Source organism: Zea mays, chromosome 1 (genome assembly GCF_902167145.1).
Source record: "Zea mays cultivar B73 chromosome 1, Zm-B73-REFERENCE-NAM-5.0, whole genome shotgun sequence".
NCBI lineage: Eukaryota > Viridiplantae > Streptophyta > Magnoliopsida > Poales > Poaceae > Zea > Zea mays.
The window spans coordinates 247596469-247611648 of record NC_050096.1 but is presented as its reverse complement, the minus strand read 5'-3'; the positions used below and the strand labels follow the sequence as shown (position 1 = coordinate 247611648).

Genomic DNA, 15180 nt, shown 5'->3' with positions numbered 1-15180 from the left:
CCAGGTTTTCCTTATTTGAAAACATAAATATTTTTCCTTTCTACTGAAATTTAATAATTCGAATAGGTTTGTTTGCATTTGCTAGATTAGGGTGTTATAGATTGTCACAATGACAAGGCTTTTTTTTGGGATTCTCTAGTATAAAGTTTAGTGATCTAAGTTTAAGTTTGTATAAGTTTGACTAAATTTTGACAACACTTCATCTCCTGTTTGGAGCTTCAAGAGTTAAAAACGACCCAAAATTTAGTGACTAAATTTTAAACCATGAGATATAAACAGTGTTTAAGCTAGTTATTATGTTACCAGAAGAACCAAATAGTTATTTAATTTCTTCCGATATCGATAGGAGGAACGGACAAAGGCAAATAGGCAATACAATCCCGCCGAGTGACAAGGCGCCTCCTTTGCTTTGCCACTCTTGAGGCCGTCCTTTTTTTTTCTTTTCTTTTTTTGAGATTTTTCTCACTGGTTGGTACAAGTTGGAGTTGGACCACGTATTTATAGAACTCCTGCAAAGAAGGGGGAAGCAAAACTTGCCCCTGTGTGTAACTATTAACTAAAGAGCCGGCGGCGCCGATGGTTACGTTGCCAGTGGCAGAGACTTGCATGCGGTCAAGCGTCTGGCAATTTTCTGACGTTCCAGGTGTTTGACTTTTGACGTGCTAGAAAACAAGCAGCTGGTAGATAACAGCGAAAATTACTCAGCTGCAGCGCTGTTCAATGCAGCCGGGTATAGAAGCTTTGCATGTTGTCGAACCGTTGAGCCCTGGCACTGACCGTATAGAAGCTTTGCACGTTGTTTGAATTGATTCTATATAAAACAGAGTGATTCTAAAAAAAATCAAATGATGAACCATTTAGCTCCACAAAATTTTAGGATGGAGCCGTTCTATCCTAACTAGCTCTAAAACCAACCATTATCTTAACACTTGTTAGAGAAGAGAACATCGAAAGAGATTGGAGGTGCTAAAATCTCCTTGCTATTCAAAATTAAATAGCAAGTGAATTTTAGCCCCTCTAATCCTCTCTGCAGTATTCTTACTCCCAAAGCAGCCCCTTAGAGGTTACCAGCACGTCCAACATCTGAACTTTGCGTTAATCGCCAACGTGCTTGGTGCCAGTTTGGTCGAAGAAACCAAGGAGCATCGGCTCTTGGCCAGAGGACTGGCTCGGACCAACTCGTAACAGGTCACGGAGCCAACAACCATACGGCCACATTCCAGTCAAGTATAGAACAAAAAGGCACCACATCTAACAGCAATGAGTGCCTGAGCCAGCGCCAGCAACATTGTGGAAAACAAAAACTGGAACTGGTATTACATTGGTACAGAATTTACAGAAGTCGAGGACTCCTGCGTGGCTGCGTATTGTAGGCAGCGAGCATGGACACAGCCAAAAGGAATCGAACGCGACCGCAGTGAACAAAAAAGAAAAACGGGCCTTATAACCCTTCAAATATTTCTCTCAAGTATTTTTCTTCTATAGAAAGTAATGGTACACAGGGGCATCTTAAGTATCATGAGCTCAAATGTAGGAGGGTAAAAATCAAATGTTACAAGCCTCTTCCCCTTCCTGAGGCTGCTTGGTTGTTTGCTTCCCCGAGAGCCCGCGTTCCCGCCCTGCCTCAAGTTCCCACATGGAACGGTGTTCCACCACCAAGGATGATGACAATGACCTTTTCTACAAGACCTGGAGAGCTTCACAAATTGTGATGATTTCAGTGTTATTTTGTCACCAGAACAAGTGTTGATCAAGTGCTCAACTTCAAATAGAAAGAAACAAAATACAAAGGCTCAAGGAAAAGGTATAACTAGGACTAGGATATTTTATTTTACCGGTCAAGACACAGTAGAGTGTGATCGGATTTAGGCCAGATGGGCATACTACTAAAAAGGAGAGCTCTATTAGAGCATTCGGTCATCTAGTGTAACTAGGTGTTGGATCTATATGCATATGCATGTAGGCCTAGTGACAAACATCGGAGAGCAAGCGAAAACATTTTGGAGAACACTTCAAAAATAATAGCTCTGCTCTAACATGTTTGGCGAAACATTTGAGATTCAGTACGCATGCAAGGAGAAGAGGGAGTGCTCTCGGTGCAACTGTTTTGCATACATCAGACGTGCCTAGTGGTGCACTGGATATGTCGCTTGTTCTCACACACACTACAGTTTTTAGCCAAAACCTTGCAGTCCAGTGTGCACCGGACGACTACAACATCAATCTAGTCGAACTTCAAGTTGGTCCATCGAACGTGTCCAATGCCGCACCGCACGGGCGCTATTTTGGGCAAACAGGCAACCCGAGAGCGAGGACACTCACGGGACACCACACCGACAGACGCCATACCGGACAGGGATTTCAAGAGCATGTAAATCGGTCTTTCATATCTAGCAAGCACCAAACATGTTTGGTGTCGTGTCTAGTGTGAGCATTATACATGTGACACACGACAACGTCTAGTTTTTATAGTTTTTAACCGTTGGAGGTAGGAGTGGCACCGGACATGTCTGATGCCCTCGCGCAGTGTTTGCTCAAGAGATAATGGTTGGATTTTCTGAGTGGGTTGGCCATGACCACTCTCTTGGACCCCCCCAAGAGTCGTGCAAACCTCTTGAGATCTTAAACTTATCCTTTGATTCATCAATTGGGTGAGCTTGGAAAGCCCTTAATGCACTTGCATCATCGTTCTTGCATCTAGTGGCACTAGTTGGACGTATTGGCTGGTGGTTCCCTTGGTGATTGCCAACAACTAACCGGCTAGGAGCTATGGGATCATTGAGCACCCTTGATGATTATCAATGACGGTGGTCTGCCTGTATCGAAGGCCCTTAAAATAATAAAATCTTAGTCAATTTTTAGTTTGTTTCAGGAATAATAAAGTGATCTTCGTCCTAAAGCATCCATGGGTATGAGAAGGTAACAAGCTTCGATGTCATAGCTTGAACGAAGCACGATGGAATGCTCCAAAGCCGAAGCATACATCTGAGGGGACGAAGGGAAACTCAATCGACGTGTGCAACATGTTCCCACGAGGAAAAGACAACAGCTCCATCAGTCTCTGTAAATCATATGTATAGAATCTGGGGATATGAATGTAATTTCATACAAAGTTGTACATGGTGTTGTCCCTATAAATAGAGGCATAGTGCCCATGCATAACGACAACTTTTCTATCGTTCCTGGACACGCTCGCCCTCGAATCACTCAGCATCCGAAGCTATAAAGAGTACACGTCTTTGAATCACCTTCAAACATTACGAAGGTGTCCTTGTAATCATTTGCAACCCAGAAAAGGATAATAAAAAGGATGAAGCTAATGATACTCAATTTGTACATCCTCATGTGTTTGTTCCTTGTTATATTTCATATTCATGTCCAATTATGACCTTCTTCCTTTAATCTATCTCCTCTTAAAAAGCGGATAGAAGGAAGAGAGTCATGTTTCTTTAATTGTGTTGCCATATTATGGTTCTTCATAGGAATCTTAGCAGGTGACCAACATCGGCGCCCACCTCCCAGATGAATTCACGACAAAGAAATAGTTATTTGTCATTGTTGGTCACTTGCTCTTTGATTCCTGAGAGAAACCAGAAACAAGGCAACACAAATGAGTTGATTCTGCCTTTAATTAATCCCTTTATAGAGATTAATCAAAGGAAGGTCTGAAAGATAAACAAAAGTTGAAAGTGTTTGGACACGTGAGTATGACATAACAATTTGTTTTGAACATTACACTTGACTTCGTCTCTGCTTTATTACGAATGATTATAATTATACCTTTGGCTTTACAAGGGAGAGCACGAAGGCAGAGAAATACACCTTTGAAGGCAGAGAAATCCGAGTCCTCCACTCTCCCAGTCGTCCCTTGTGCATGGCACTGTTCCTCTATTTATAGTGGTGGGGTACAACTTCGGATGAAATTACAAACATGCCCACAAATTCTATACATGTGAACTATAGCTTCTACAAGGGTAATGTTGTCTTTTCTTTCCCCTGTCGTACTGGGAGGAGTCACATTTCTTTAATTGTGTTGCCCTGTTATGGTTCTTCACATAAATCTTAGCATGTGACCAACAATCACCGACTGTGATCTATCGATTGTGAGGGCCTATTGAGTACATCAAGCGAGAGATTCGCGAAGAACATCTCTAATGGAATATTGGCTACTTGGTCTTAGAGTGCCCTCTTGAGTGGATCTTGCGGCGCCCGTATTGTGGGCTTGGCATCTGAGGTCAGGCAGCACACGAACTATCAAATTGTGACTCACCACGATGATGTAGGTTGTCATTAAGAAACCGAACTTCAAGGATAAATATTATGTCACCTCTCTTGCCTCGTTTGATCTGCTCGCTATCACATTTGTATTTACATTCTTAGCTTTATGAGTTAGTGTGTTAAGTTGTTTGAGTAGCTAGCTTAGTAGTTGTAATTAGATTAGTTACTCATATGTAGGAGCTTTGCTAGTTGTAGCTCTTCCTTGCTAAGTGTAGCTTGTTTGTTTGTGTTATAGACTTACCAAGCTACTAGAATTGATCACGGGACTTACTTTTGTGACAGATCTAGTGCAAAGTAGAAGCTAGTTAGGATCAAGTTTTATAGTAACCACCTTACTCTAGCCAAATTGTGTTTTTAGAAATATGTTATTGGCTATTCACCCCCTCTGGCCAACTAGATACTAAAAGATGCCCAATAGCAGCGGTCCAAAGACAAGGTATGATGACAGTTGTAGTGCTCGATGTCAACAATGGAGAACTAGAACAACTTGGTGAAGACCTTGTGCAAATGGATGTTGCAACAAAGTTTGTGCAGCATAGTCGTCGATGCACAAGGCATGGCAATGTAGATGCAACAATGAAGCGGGTACATGGGCAAAAGTGCAGCATCCCACCGAGGCTGACAAAATAGCAACCCTATTGCTAAGAGATGTGTGGAGTACTTGATGCTAGACATCACAAGTGTCGGGTGAATCGCAGACAATCGGTCATACTGACCAAGTATGCGCAAGGTGGAGTCACGATAGAAGTCCACGGAGGCGTCCTGATCTGTGGACGACGAACCAACGATATAGACATGCGGACAGAATGATCGAGAAACGAGGGAAGGCATCCTATCGGCATCTCATGTCCAGCCAGACCACACACTCAAAGATGTCCATGTAGACAATGCCGAAGTAGGTATGCACGAGGTCAACGGGTCGTGTGACTTGTTAGCGATATATGTCTATATTTGTAGATTCATGTCCAGGTTTGTATTTACCTTCCCATATTTGTAATCTCCTGTACTTCTATATATTTGGGTCTAGAGCCCTCATAATACACAAGTCGTATTTCTATCATGGTATCAAAGCCAAGTTTTAGGGTTAGTTACCTGGCCGCCGTCATCCTACTCATCCGCTAGGGTTGTCGCCTAAGCAAGCAAGTTCAACTTCCTTATAATTCTAGTGAGTCGGTGTCCCATCGTCCTTTTTTATCTTGTTCATTCAGATGTATGGGGTTCTGGTCCTTTTGTTTCCAAAGGAGGTCATAAATACTTCATCATTTTTATAGATGATTTTACTCGCCAAACATGGATATACTTTATGAAACATCGTAGTGAGGTTTTAGCTATCTATCAGGGGTTCTCTTCTATGGTTCGCACTCAATTTGACACTTCTATTCGTGTTTTTCGTGCTAATTATATAGGAGAATACCTTTATGATGCTCTTCGCCAATTTCTTTTTGTGCAAGGTACTCTTGCTCAGTTTTCTTGTCCCGACCTTAATGCTCAGAATGGTGTTGCTGAGGGCAAGCATCGTCATCTTCTTGAGACTTCTCGTGATCTTATGTTCGCTTCCTCTGTTCCCCCTCATTTTTGGGTTGAGGCTGTTTCTAGAGCAAATTATTTGATTAACATTCACCCTTCTTCCGCTCTTCAGGGTGGGATTCCTTTTGAGTGTCATTGTGTAAGACGCCTAACTATTCTAGTCTTCGTCTTTTTGGTTGTGTGCTACGTGTTGCTTTCACCACGTGAGCAAACCAAACTGACGGCTCAGTCTGTTGACTCTGTTTTTCTTGGGTACAGTGTTGAGCATAAGGGGTATCGTTGTCGGGATCCGGTTGCTCGTCGGATGAGGACTTCTCGGGATGTGATTTTTGATGAGGCTCGTCCTTCCTATCCTTGTCCCTCGTCTGATGCTTCTTCTATGTCATTAGTTGACCCCATCTCCTTTCTGTTTTTTCTTTCTACCCCTACTACTATACCGGCTTCAAATCCGTCACAATCTTGTTCTGTCTTCTTTGGAGTCTTCTTTGCTTCCTGATTATTCCTTAAAGCCTCCAGTGACACAGGTTTACACTCGCCACACCACTATCCCTTATGATGTGCCATCTCCTGCTGCTTCATCTTCTCTATATGTCATCATCTCCTTGTGAATCATCTATTCTTGTTGACTTGTCCTCATCCGCTGAGCCATTTTTCCTTGTCGCTTCTACACCAGAGTTGTCCCTTAGACGTAGTCACCGTATTCGTCAGCCTACTAGTCGTTATTCTCCATCAGCTTTTGTGACTTCTGCTCTTCTTGAGTCGGCTTCTTATCGTGATGACGTTCTTCATCAAGAATGGCAGCATGCAATGGCTAAGGAGATCGCTGCTCTAGAGCGCACTGGCACATGGGAACTCGTACCTTGTCCACCACGTGTTCGTCCTATCACGTGTAAGTGGGTTTATAAGGTTAAGACCCGCTCGGATGGTTCTCTTGAGCGTTATAAGGCTCAATTGGTTGCTCGTGGCTTCCAGCAGGAACATGGTCGCGATTATGATGAGACTTTTGCTTCGGTTGCTCACATGACGATTGTTCGCACTCTTCTTGTTGTGGCCTCTGTTCGTGAGTGGTCCATCTCTTAGCTTGATGTCAAGAATGCCTTTCTTATGTGAGCTGCATGAAGAGGTCTACATGCAGTCGCCGCCTAGGTATTCTGTTCTTGAGGGTATGGTTTGTCGTCTTCGCCGCTCTCTTTATGGTCTCAAGCAAGCTCCACGAGCTTGGTTTCAGCGCTTTGCGGCTATGGTCACTGCGGCTGAGTTTTCTGCCAGCGCTCATGATCCATGCGCTTTTTGTGCATATTTCATCTCGTGGTCCGACTCTTCTCCTTTATGTTGATGATATGATCATCACAGGAGATGATCATGAGTATATTTGTTGTCATAAAGGCACGTCTTAAAGAGCAGTTTCTCATGTCTGATCTTGGTCATCTTCTTTATTTTCATGGGATAGAGTTTTCCTCTTCATCTTAACGTTTTTATCTGTCTCAAGAGAAGTAAATTCTGGATCTTCTTGATCAGGCCTCTCTTACCGATCAGCGGACAGTTGACACTCCTATGGAACTCAATGTTCATCTTCGTGCCACGGATGGTGAACCTCTTGAGGATCCTACTCGTTATCGTCACATTGTTGGGAGTCTTGTTTACCTTGGTGTTACTCGTCCTGATATCTCTCACTCTGTACATATTCTCAGTTAATTTGTTTCTGCCCCACTCAACTTCACTATAGTCACTTGCTCAGGGTTCTACGTTATCTTCGTGGAACTATCTCTTGACGTTTGTTCTTTCCACGATCCAACTCTTTACAGCTCCAGGCATATTGTGATGCTACTTGGGCTAGTGATTTCTCTGATCATAGTTCTCTTTCTGCCTATTGGGTTTTTTTGGTGGTCCCTTATTGCTTGGAAGACTAAGAAATAGGTAGCAGTTTCTCGTTCGAGTGCAGAGGCTGAGCTACGTGCTATGGCTCTTATGACTGCAGAGGTTACTTGGTTGCTTAAGGATTTTGGTGTCTCTATTTGTATGTCGACTCCTCTTTTGTCAGACAGTACAAGTGCTATTAGTATTGCTCGTGATCCGGTAAAACATGAGCTTACCAAGCATATTGGTGTTGACGCTCATTATACATAAGCACAAATACAGGATGGTGTTGTTTCTCTTCGGTATGTGTCGTCATAGCTGCAGCTGGTAGATTTCTTCACCAAGGCACAAACCCAGGCTCAGCATCGATTTTATCTCTCCAAACTCATTGTTCTTGATCCACCTTTATTTTGAGGGGGTGTTAGCGATATATGTCTATATTTGTAGATTCATTTCCAGATTTGTATTTACCTTCATATATTTGTAATCTCTTGTACTTCTATATATTTGGATCTAGAGCCCTCATAATACACAAGTTATATTTCTATCATGACCCAATCCTGATCAATGAGTGGGGCAAACAAAAAAGATACAAGTAGCAACAAATCCTAACTGGTGGTGGCAAACGGCGATGGGGAGCCCAACAAAAGGTGTCCTCCGACAACGCACACGACATGGTCTGATGGCAGGCTCCCTACGGAAATGAGATGGATACCTGCAGCGCTTGAGGTTGCGGCGGTGCAGAGACGACTTGGGTAGTCGATGGGGCACGTCGACAACGGTGGAGGGCGCCAAAGCGCATGGTTCGGGCGTGACCTAGCCCAACCGCCACCATGGCGACGTTGGGACAATTCATGACCAAATTTGTCGCCACCACAGGGACGAGGCAAGAAGAGGGAGACTTGATCTACTGTACAACGATGGCGAAGATAGCAACCAGATCAGTAGGATTCGAGTGCCTAAACGGTGGCACTACCCCTGGCAAAGATCGATCCTCCACCTAGGGGTGTGACACAGAAGCTGTCAGTGGCTAGGGTTGGATCTAAACATGGGATGAATGCATGATACCATGTAGGAGAATAAACTTAGTGGAATATTCGTTGTATTGCATTAGGCCCCATGGGCTGATTATATAGAGTACATAGGTCTACCACATGGGGTTAGGGGTGGTAATGGATCGCGATCCAAATGCTTCTTCACAAAATGGTAGGACACTATAAATTTTAGTTCAAAAATGAATAGAAATAAGGCCCAATCCTAATCTGATCCAATCCTTAAATCTTATAGTGTAAAATTTAGAGCCCATTGTCACCCCTACATGGGGTAGACAATGTGGTACTATTCCTATTTACTCTAACACAATCCAACATCATTCATGTCAACAAAAAAACAACATTCAGTTGCAATAGAAGCAATATGACAACACTGATTTCCTTTGTAACATACCTAATGTGTCAACGTCTGATTCTTGGCTTGCACCGGAACTCAGCTAAGAGTGCTATGTGATCTGATGACCATTCAGGGGATGGGAGAGCTGTGTCTTTTCTTAAGCTTTCTTCATCCAAAAGTTCCAATAATGAATCCACTGTCAATGAGTCCGCTGAAAGAGAACAAACATCGCCATCATCAAAAGAATAAGCACAATCTTATTAGAGGAAAATGAATATACAGAAGCTGCAAACATAGAATTAAAGTCTACTGTGTGCGTGGGTGAGTCTCCATGCACCAACCTGTGTAAAATATGTAATCAATAGTTCCAGTAAAATCTCTTGTGCAATTTGTGAAGAGTGGTTCATTTGTTGCAGGGTCTGTCCTCCGCTGATGCTCCAAATCATAGCCAACACCTACCATTCTTGCAAATGCAGAGTATGCACTGACCTATGTGCAAGCAACACCATTGATCAGAACATGACTACAAGAAAAAATAGTATCAAAAGCATGGCAGATTAACTGACCAAAGGAAGCTGGTGATTCAACTTGCTTGGAGGGCGTAAAATTCCAAGGGGGTCTATTGCCAGATCTGGATGATGCTGATCAACTTTGCCCATTGCCAGAAGCGCATGTGGAGAACTGAAATGTACAATTGTGTGCTTAGACAACCATTGTTCAAGAAAAAATAAAACCTGTTAAATATTGCCATGATTTTCAAATGCAGATGCACCTCCCAGGGGTTGAGTTGAAATCTCCACAGACCAACATAGGAATGTCTGCACTGACAGCTATCTTCTCCAATCCTTTTAGGAGGGTATGAACCTGTGAAAAAACATAGTTATTGTTATCCTGGAAAAAATGAGATAACAGAGACCACTAGCGAATGTAGTCATACGGACCTCCCATAGCTTCACATCTTTTAGGTCTTGATGGACATTTATATGTGTATTTGCCTGCAAATTGAAGTTGTTTAGAAAAAACAATGAGGCTAGAGACCCTTGTGACAACAAAATTATATTAGTGTGCCAATAAGAGTGAGGGAAAAGCATTAATGATGAAGAAAAAGAGCAATAAATGATAAAAGCATGCCTAAAGAAAAATAGTAAACATCAATTTTTAACATGAGGATGATGTTACACATCTTACAAGATTTCTGTACACACCAAAAGAAAGAAGATTTTATTCACGTACCACACAAAGGAGCTGTCTTTTACCAGGATTTTCAGCTCCATGATTACCAAATTTGGCTTCTAAAACCGCAATTAGTGCAATGTTGTCCTTCAAAAGAAATGGAAAAAAGGGACATTGTTAAAATTCATAAATAGAACTGATGAAGGACATAATAATATAATCTTTCATTGTTTTTCTCACTTTAATCAATCGACTTAAAGCCACTCTTTTCTGGGCAGCAGGAATAATAGCATCTGTTAAAGACTGTGCAGCCTTATTGAACTCAACCTACACAAGCAAGTGCAAGAATTAGATAGGTGCAAACCAGCCAAAACTACAAACTCAGAAGTAACTGTACCTCGTATTTTTTAACATGTGAAAACTTGTCTCTACGAAAAAAAGTAGCACATCCATCTATGGCCATAGGATTTCCAGAATACACCTGTGACAACAAAGGAGCAGTATCAAATAGGACAGCAAAAGATACCAAATCATATTAGCCAAGTAAAAGCAACTCAAAGTTACCTCTGTTGTCCTTTTCTTGTAAAGCGCCTGATATCCATGTTTGTCAAGCTCAGGTGAAAAAAAATCTTCGAAATGGTTTACTTGTACCTAAAAAAGGAGGATTTAGATCTTGTTTTGATGAACATGGACACTATAGATTATTGAATTTAGCTTAACAAAATACTCCACCAATTACTCCCAGAGTTCCAAATTGCAAGTCATTTTAGCTTTGTCCTGATTCAAACTTCTCTTAGTTCTCTAGTTTTGAGCAAGTTTATAGAAAAATGCACAAACATCTACAACAACAAACTAGATTCATTAGATACACCATTAAATATATTTCAGTAGTGCTGTAGTGCATTTATTTAAATACTGTAGATGTTAATATTTTTCTATAAACTTGGTCAAAGGCTCAAAGTTAGACAAGTTTGGCTTAGGATAAAGCTAAAGCAAAACTTTTTTGAATAGAGAAAGTACGTGTTAGGTTTAGCATTTCTTTGCATTATGCTCCATGCAAAAAAAACTAAGAGACCAACATTGCGAAGAGCACAGCATAAATGCGAGCAGATTTCAGAAACAACTTGGTAATGTACAAGCATGGAATATAATGCTAGCTGAAATAGCTAGCAAATATCATTAGTCATAACCAAACTGAAATTAAACAACCAAGATATCTAAAACAACATTGACAGTTATATAGTGCTGCCACTCTGACATCCATTGGATTGCATATTTCTAGACTTCCCTAATTTACACAGCAAAATGTATCCATCAAGAAATAGAGAAAAGAATTGCCAACAAAAATAAATTGGAGGTTAGATTCGAATATGATACCTCCTGTAGACAGATGATATCAGCATGATAACCAATAATTTCACGCAGCAAATTTTGTCTTCTATAATTCCAGGTAAGTGCCCATGTTGGGCAGTAGCTATATGCATCAGTTGTAGCATATGCATCAGCAAGAATATTGTAGGATAACACAGTGAATGTCCCTAAGGACGAAATTTGGCTGTCTAAATCCAAGTGACCTAAAACATCCCCATTCACTTGGATAAGGCGGCGAGGGGTAGGAGTTGGCGCGGGAATTACACGTGATGTCATGATTGAGGTTGAGGGTCCAATTGGAGACTTTTTTTCTGAATCCACAGCTACGCACTCAAACTTTAGTGCATGTCCAATATCATCAGCAGTTGGTGTATATGTTCGTGAGCGTCCAACTTCAAACCAAGTTTCTCCAGAATTTTTATCGGTACCTGAGGGATAGAAAGGCACAGGTCCATTATTAACACCAGGGCTTTGTCCAAAATTTGACAAAGAACCAGATCCAGCAGTACTTAGAACCCCAGAACCACCACTGCCAAATCTGCCAAATAACTCCTCTTCTTCAGCCCCATTTTCATTTAGAGCACTACTAGCTCGTTCATGCAAAACTTTGTGGTGCTGCCATGCATCAGAGAAGCATTTGGCTGAACAGTGGTAGCTCTTAGCAACAGGTATTTTTGACTTGAGACAACCGAGGCACTGAATAGTTGCTTGTTCCATTGGATGCACACTGCAGATAGGGACTTTCCGGTCGCTCTGTATGCGATACCTTCAAGAAAGAAACCAAATGAAATAATGAACATAACCACAACTAGACATACAAAAAAAAACTTTAAAATGCCCCCCTTTTATCCAAATATACATAATAAGTTGATAACCAATAAGCTGGATTCTATAGTTTGGAACTGAATCACAGAAGTGTTGTAGTCTTATTGATCCTCCACAATGCTTGTGTGCCAACAACAATGTAATCAAGATCTATGTACGGGGAAAAACATCTCGAAATGGCAGTAATAAGTGGTTATTTAGTATTTATTGCACAGTTAATTTATACATGTAATATGATTGCACTTTTAGATGAATATCGGTATCATAAAGGTATGTTTGCTCACTGAGTACTTAAGGACACAAGAAGGCACTTCATCCATTCATTGTTATAAGGCATGTTTTATTCAGGAAAGTGTATGTAAGCATGGTTTGCCTTTATCAATTATTACAAAATTGGTATCATATTAAAAGTACTGTGCAAACACACTGATATGAATCGGTACAAAAAACTTGAAAATGATTTGGTTACTTGAATATTTGTTGTAAAAAAATTGTAGTTTTCTATTATTAATATATTTCTCAATTTGCCTAAGACAAAAGGTTCTATGTTCATGAGGTTGGACAGATTTCTTTGAAATGGGTGGAGTACAAAAAGAATCATTTATGCATGAGATTTTCCCAAGTATAGTGGAACCAAAATCCCAGAATGTATATTAATCAAATAAGTGAGATTGCGGGTTAAAATAATTAAAATGTTTGCTGCAGAACCAAGCTCCACGTTAGAAACAGGTTAAGATTATAGTTCAGACTCAGCACTGCCACATTGAGGTTCAACTAGTCAAGTTAACGGAGTGTTTGCTTCAAGAAACAACCTACCCTATAGAATCATAGGGGCCTTAAGCTTGTGCTTGAGTAGCGAAAATGTATAACTCAATTCACACCAACTCTTCTGGCAAAGGGAACAAATTGCTTCCACTATTGGGTCCTTTTTTCTGGATGACATCAAACCAGTTAGACAGTATTTAGAGATGTGCCGGTTTTAGAAGGAAAACGTTTTACAAGGTGAATAGTGCAAAACAGAATTCCCATGACGACTCATGTAGATGTCTATGGTCCTAACTTCTAACCACACATTTTCAGCTTCCGACATTCAAATAGACCTTAAATCAGATGACTTGTGGAATTGTTCATGACGCATATTAGCTCTAGTTGTCTCCATTCCCAGCTACCCATCTGAAACATCTGGTGAATTATGGTGTCATTTGAAAACAGGTATCAGAAGGGCAAATCTGGTGCAGTGAGTTGTCTCATTGAAGGAGCCTTTCCACATTTTTGGGGGTGGGTGGGTGGGGGGGGGAGAGACTTGCCTCGTTTTATCCCTTCCCCACAACCCTCATGTGGGAGCCTAAGCCATTGGAATTGGATCTGACCTTGAAAACAGGTATCAGTCAGTTCTGTGCCCAATTATGTTCCAACCTCAAAATCTGCCTACATAACCTATTTAAACCGCAAGCAGCAGAATATTTTAGACTTGCGTCCTTTACCAAAACACTAAAAGAGCTTGTGTATGGTCAAGAGCTGTGATCACACATTCATAATTATAACATGAACAAATTGGTTGAATAAATGATTAAATGTACATTCTCATCGTGAGTTTAGCAACTGCTCGAACATCTAAGTATCTGCTAAGAAACCCTAAAATTGGTCATAATTCACTAGCACAAGCAAGCAAACAATAACTGAGCAATCCGAAATGACGAAATGCAATGTCTTACGAACCGAAGATTGAAAAAATACAACCAAAAGTAGCTACTTACCATCTGTACCGCATGAACTGGCCATCAGCGGGCGCGGTTTCGGGGACATCGTTGGTGGAGACTGCACCGTCGGGCCGCCGCAGTAGCACGTACGGCGTGATCTCGCAGCCCACGATCGGGATCTCCGACGGCAGGTGTACCCGAACCACGCTCAGCATCCTCCCTCCTTCCTCCCCTGTTCTCTTCTCCCGAGCCCCAGACCCGCCTCTGCCTCCTCGACCTGTCTCTCCCTGCAGACACAAGCCCTAGATCCCCCACCGCTAGGCGGATCCGCCATCACCTGCTGCCGCCGCGAGCCGCCAGCGTTGCCTCCCCCGATCCAAACACCCGCGCTCGCGCCTTCTCCTACACGAAACCCCAGCAGACAGCACCAGTATCAGGATCCCGCCGCGCCGGCCGGGCGGAAATGGGAGATCCGGGCACGGAGCGAGGCCTCGCCTGTGGATGGTTCCTTGGAGGTTCTCGAGACGCCGGGGGCTGCAAATGATTGTTAGGGTTTGGGTTTTGCTCTCTGTCTCTCTCTTCGTCGGCGTCGCACTCTGTTTTCTCTATCCTCTGTCCGTGTGCTCGCCTCGCGCTTGGACTATTTTGGAGTTTAAAGTTGAAAAAGTTTTTTGGTTGGTGCCCCTTGCAATTTTCGGTTTTCTTGTGTGGCGCTGTAAAGTGGAAATTTACAAAACAACGCTAGTTTTAAACGGTGAAATAGCATTCGTTTTTAAACAATACGTACAGCACCCGTTTTACCAAATTAATTCAGTAAACAATAATTTATCTATATATTTTATATTTTTTATTGAATAAACCACATATAAATGAACTAAATTACCCCTAATCATTATATAGCTCTCTTTTTTATCTCTTCCGTCCATAACATAAACATAAATATATAAAATATACTAGCTCCATTTTTTAGGGTTAAACATACAAATAGAAAAAAAATTATGAAGAAAAAAATCTAAATTTAACTATTAAACTTCAAACCCAAGTATCTTTGCTAAGGAAC

At 41.6% G+C, this 15180-nt stretch overlaps 1 protein-coding gene across 6 annotated transcripts; it reads right to left on the bottom strand.

Annotated features, from left to right (window-relative positions):
- Positions 1-1288: 1288 nt before the first annotated feature.
- Positions 1289-14807, bottom strand: LOC100279626 (uncharacterized). 6 transcript variants are annotated; one of them, XM_035966192.1, is made up of 14 exons: positions 14616-14759; positions 14178-14522; positions 13237-13352; positions 11602-12361; positions 10789-10875; positions 10622-10705; positions 10465-10551; positions 10285-10371; positions 9993-10046; positions 9824-9915; positions 9618-9732; positions 9393-9540; positions 9109-9262; positions 1289-1697 (listed from the first exon to the last, which is right to left on the bottom strand). In XM_035966192.1, the coding sequence occupies exons 4-13, from the start codon at positions 12310-12312 to the stop codon at positions 9117-9119; spliced, it is 1611 nt and encodes a 536-aa protein (XP_035822085.1). In that variant the 5' UTR covers positions 12313-12361; positions 13237-13352; positions 14178-14522; positions 14616-14759; the 3' UTR covers positions 1289-1697; positions 9109-9116. The 6 variants fall into 6 exon arrangements, with proteins under 6 accessions (XP_035822085.1, XP_035822087.1, XP_008672791.1 ...); XM_035966194.1 differs by having other exon boundaries at positions 1289-1689; XM_008674569.4 differs by lacking the exon at positions 13237-13352 and having other exon boundaries at positions 14616-14807.
- Between the last annotated feature and the right edge of the window lie 373 nt (positions 14808-15180).

Coding starts and splice junctions, on each gene's coding strand:
- LOC100279626 (XM_008674569.4), bottom strand. CDS start 14,335: ATGCTGAGCGTGGTTCGGGTACACCTGCCGTCGGAGATCCCGATCGTG. Junction 10,552..10,621: donor CACATGTTAAAAAATACGAG/GTACAGTTACTT, acceptor TTGCTTGTGTAG/GTTGAGTTCAATAAGGCTGC. Junction 10,372..10,464: donor CTTTAAGTCGATTGATTAAA/GTGAGAAAAACA, acceptor TTTCTTTTGAAG/GACAACATTGCACTAATTGC.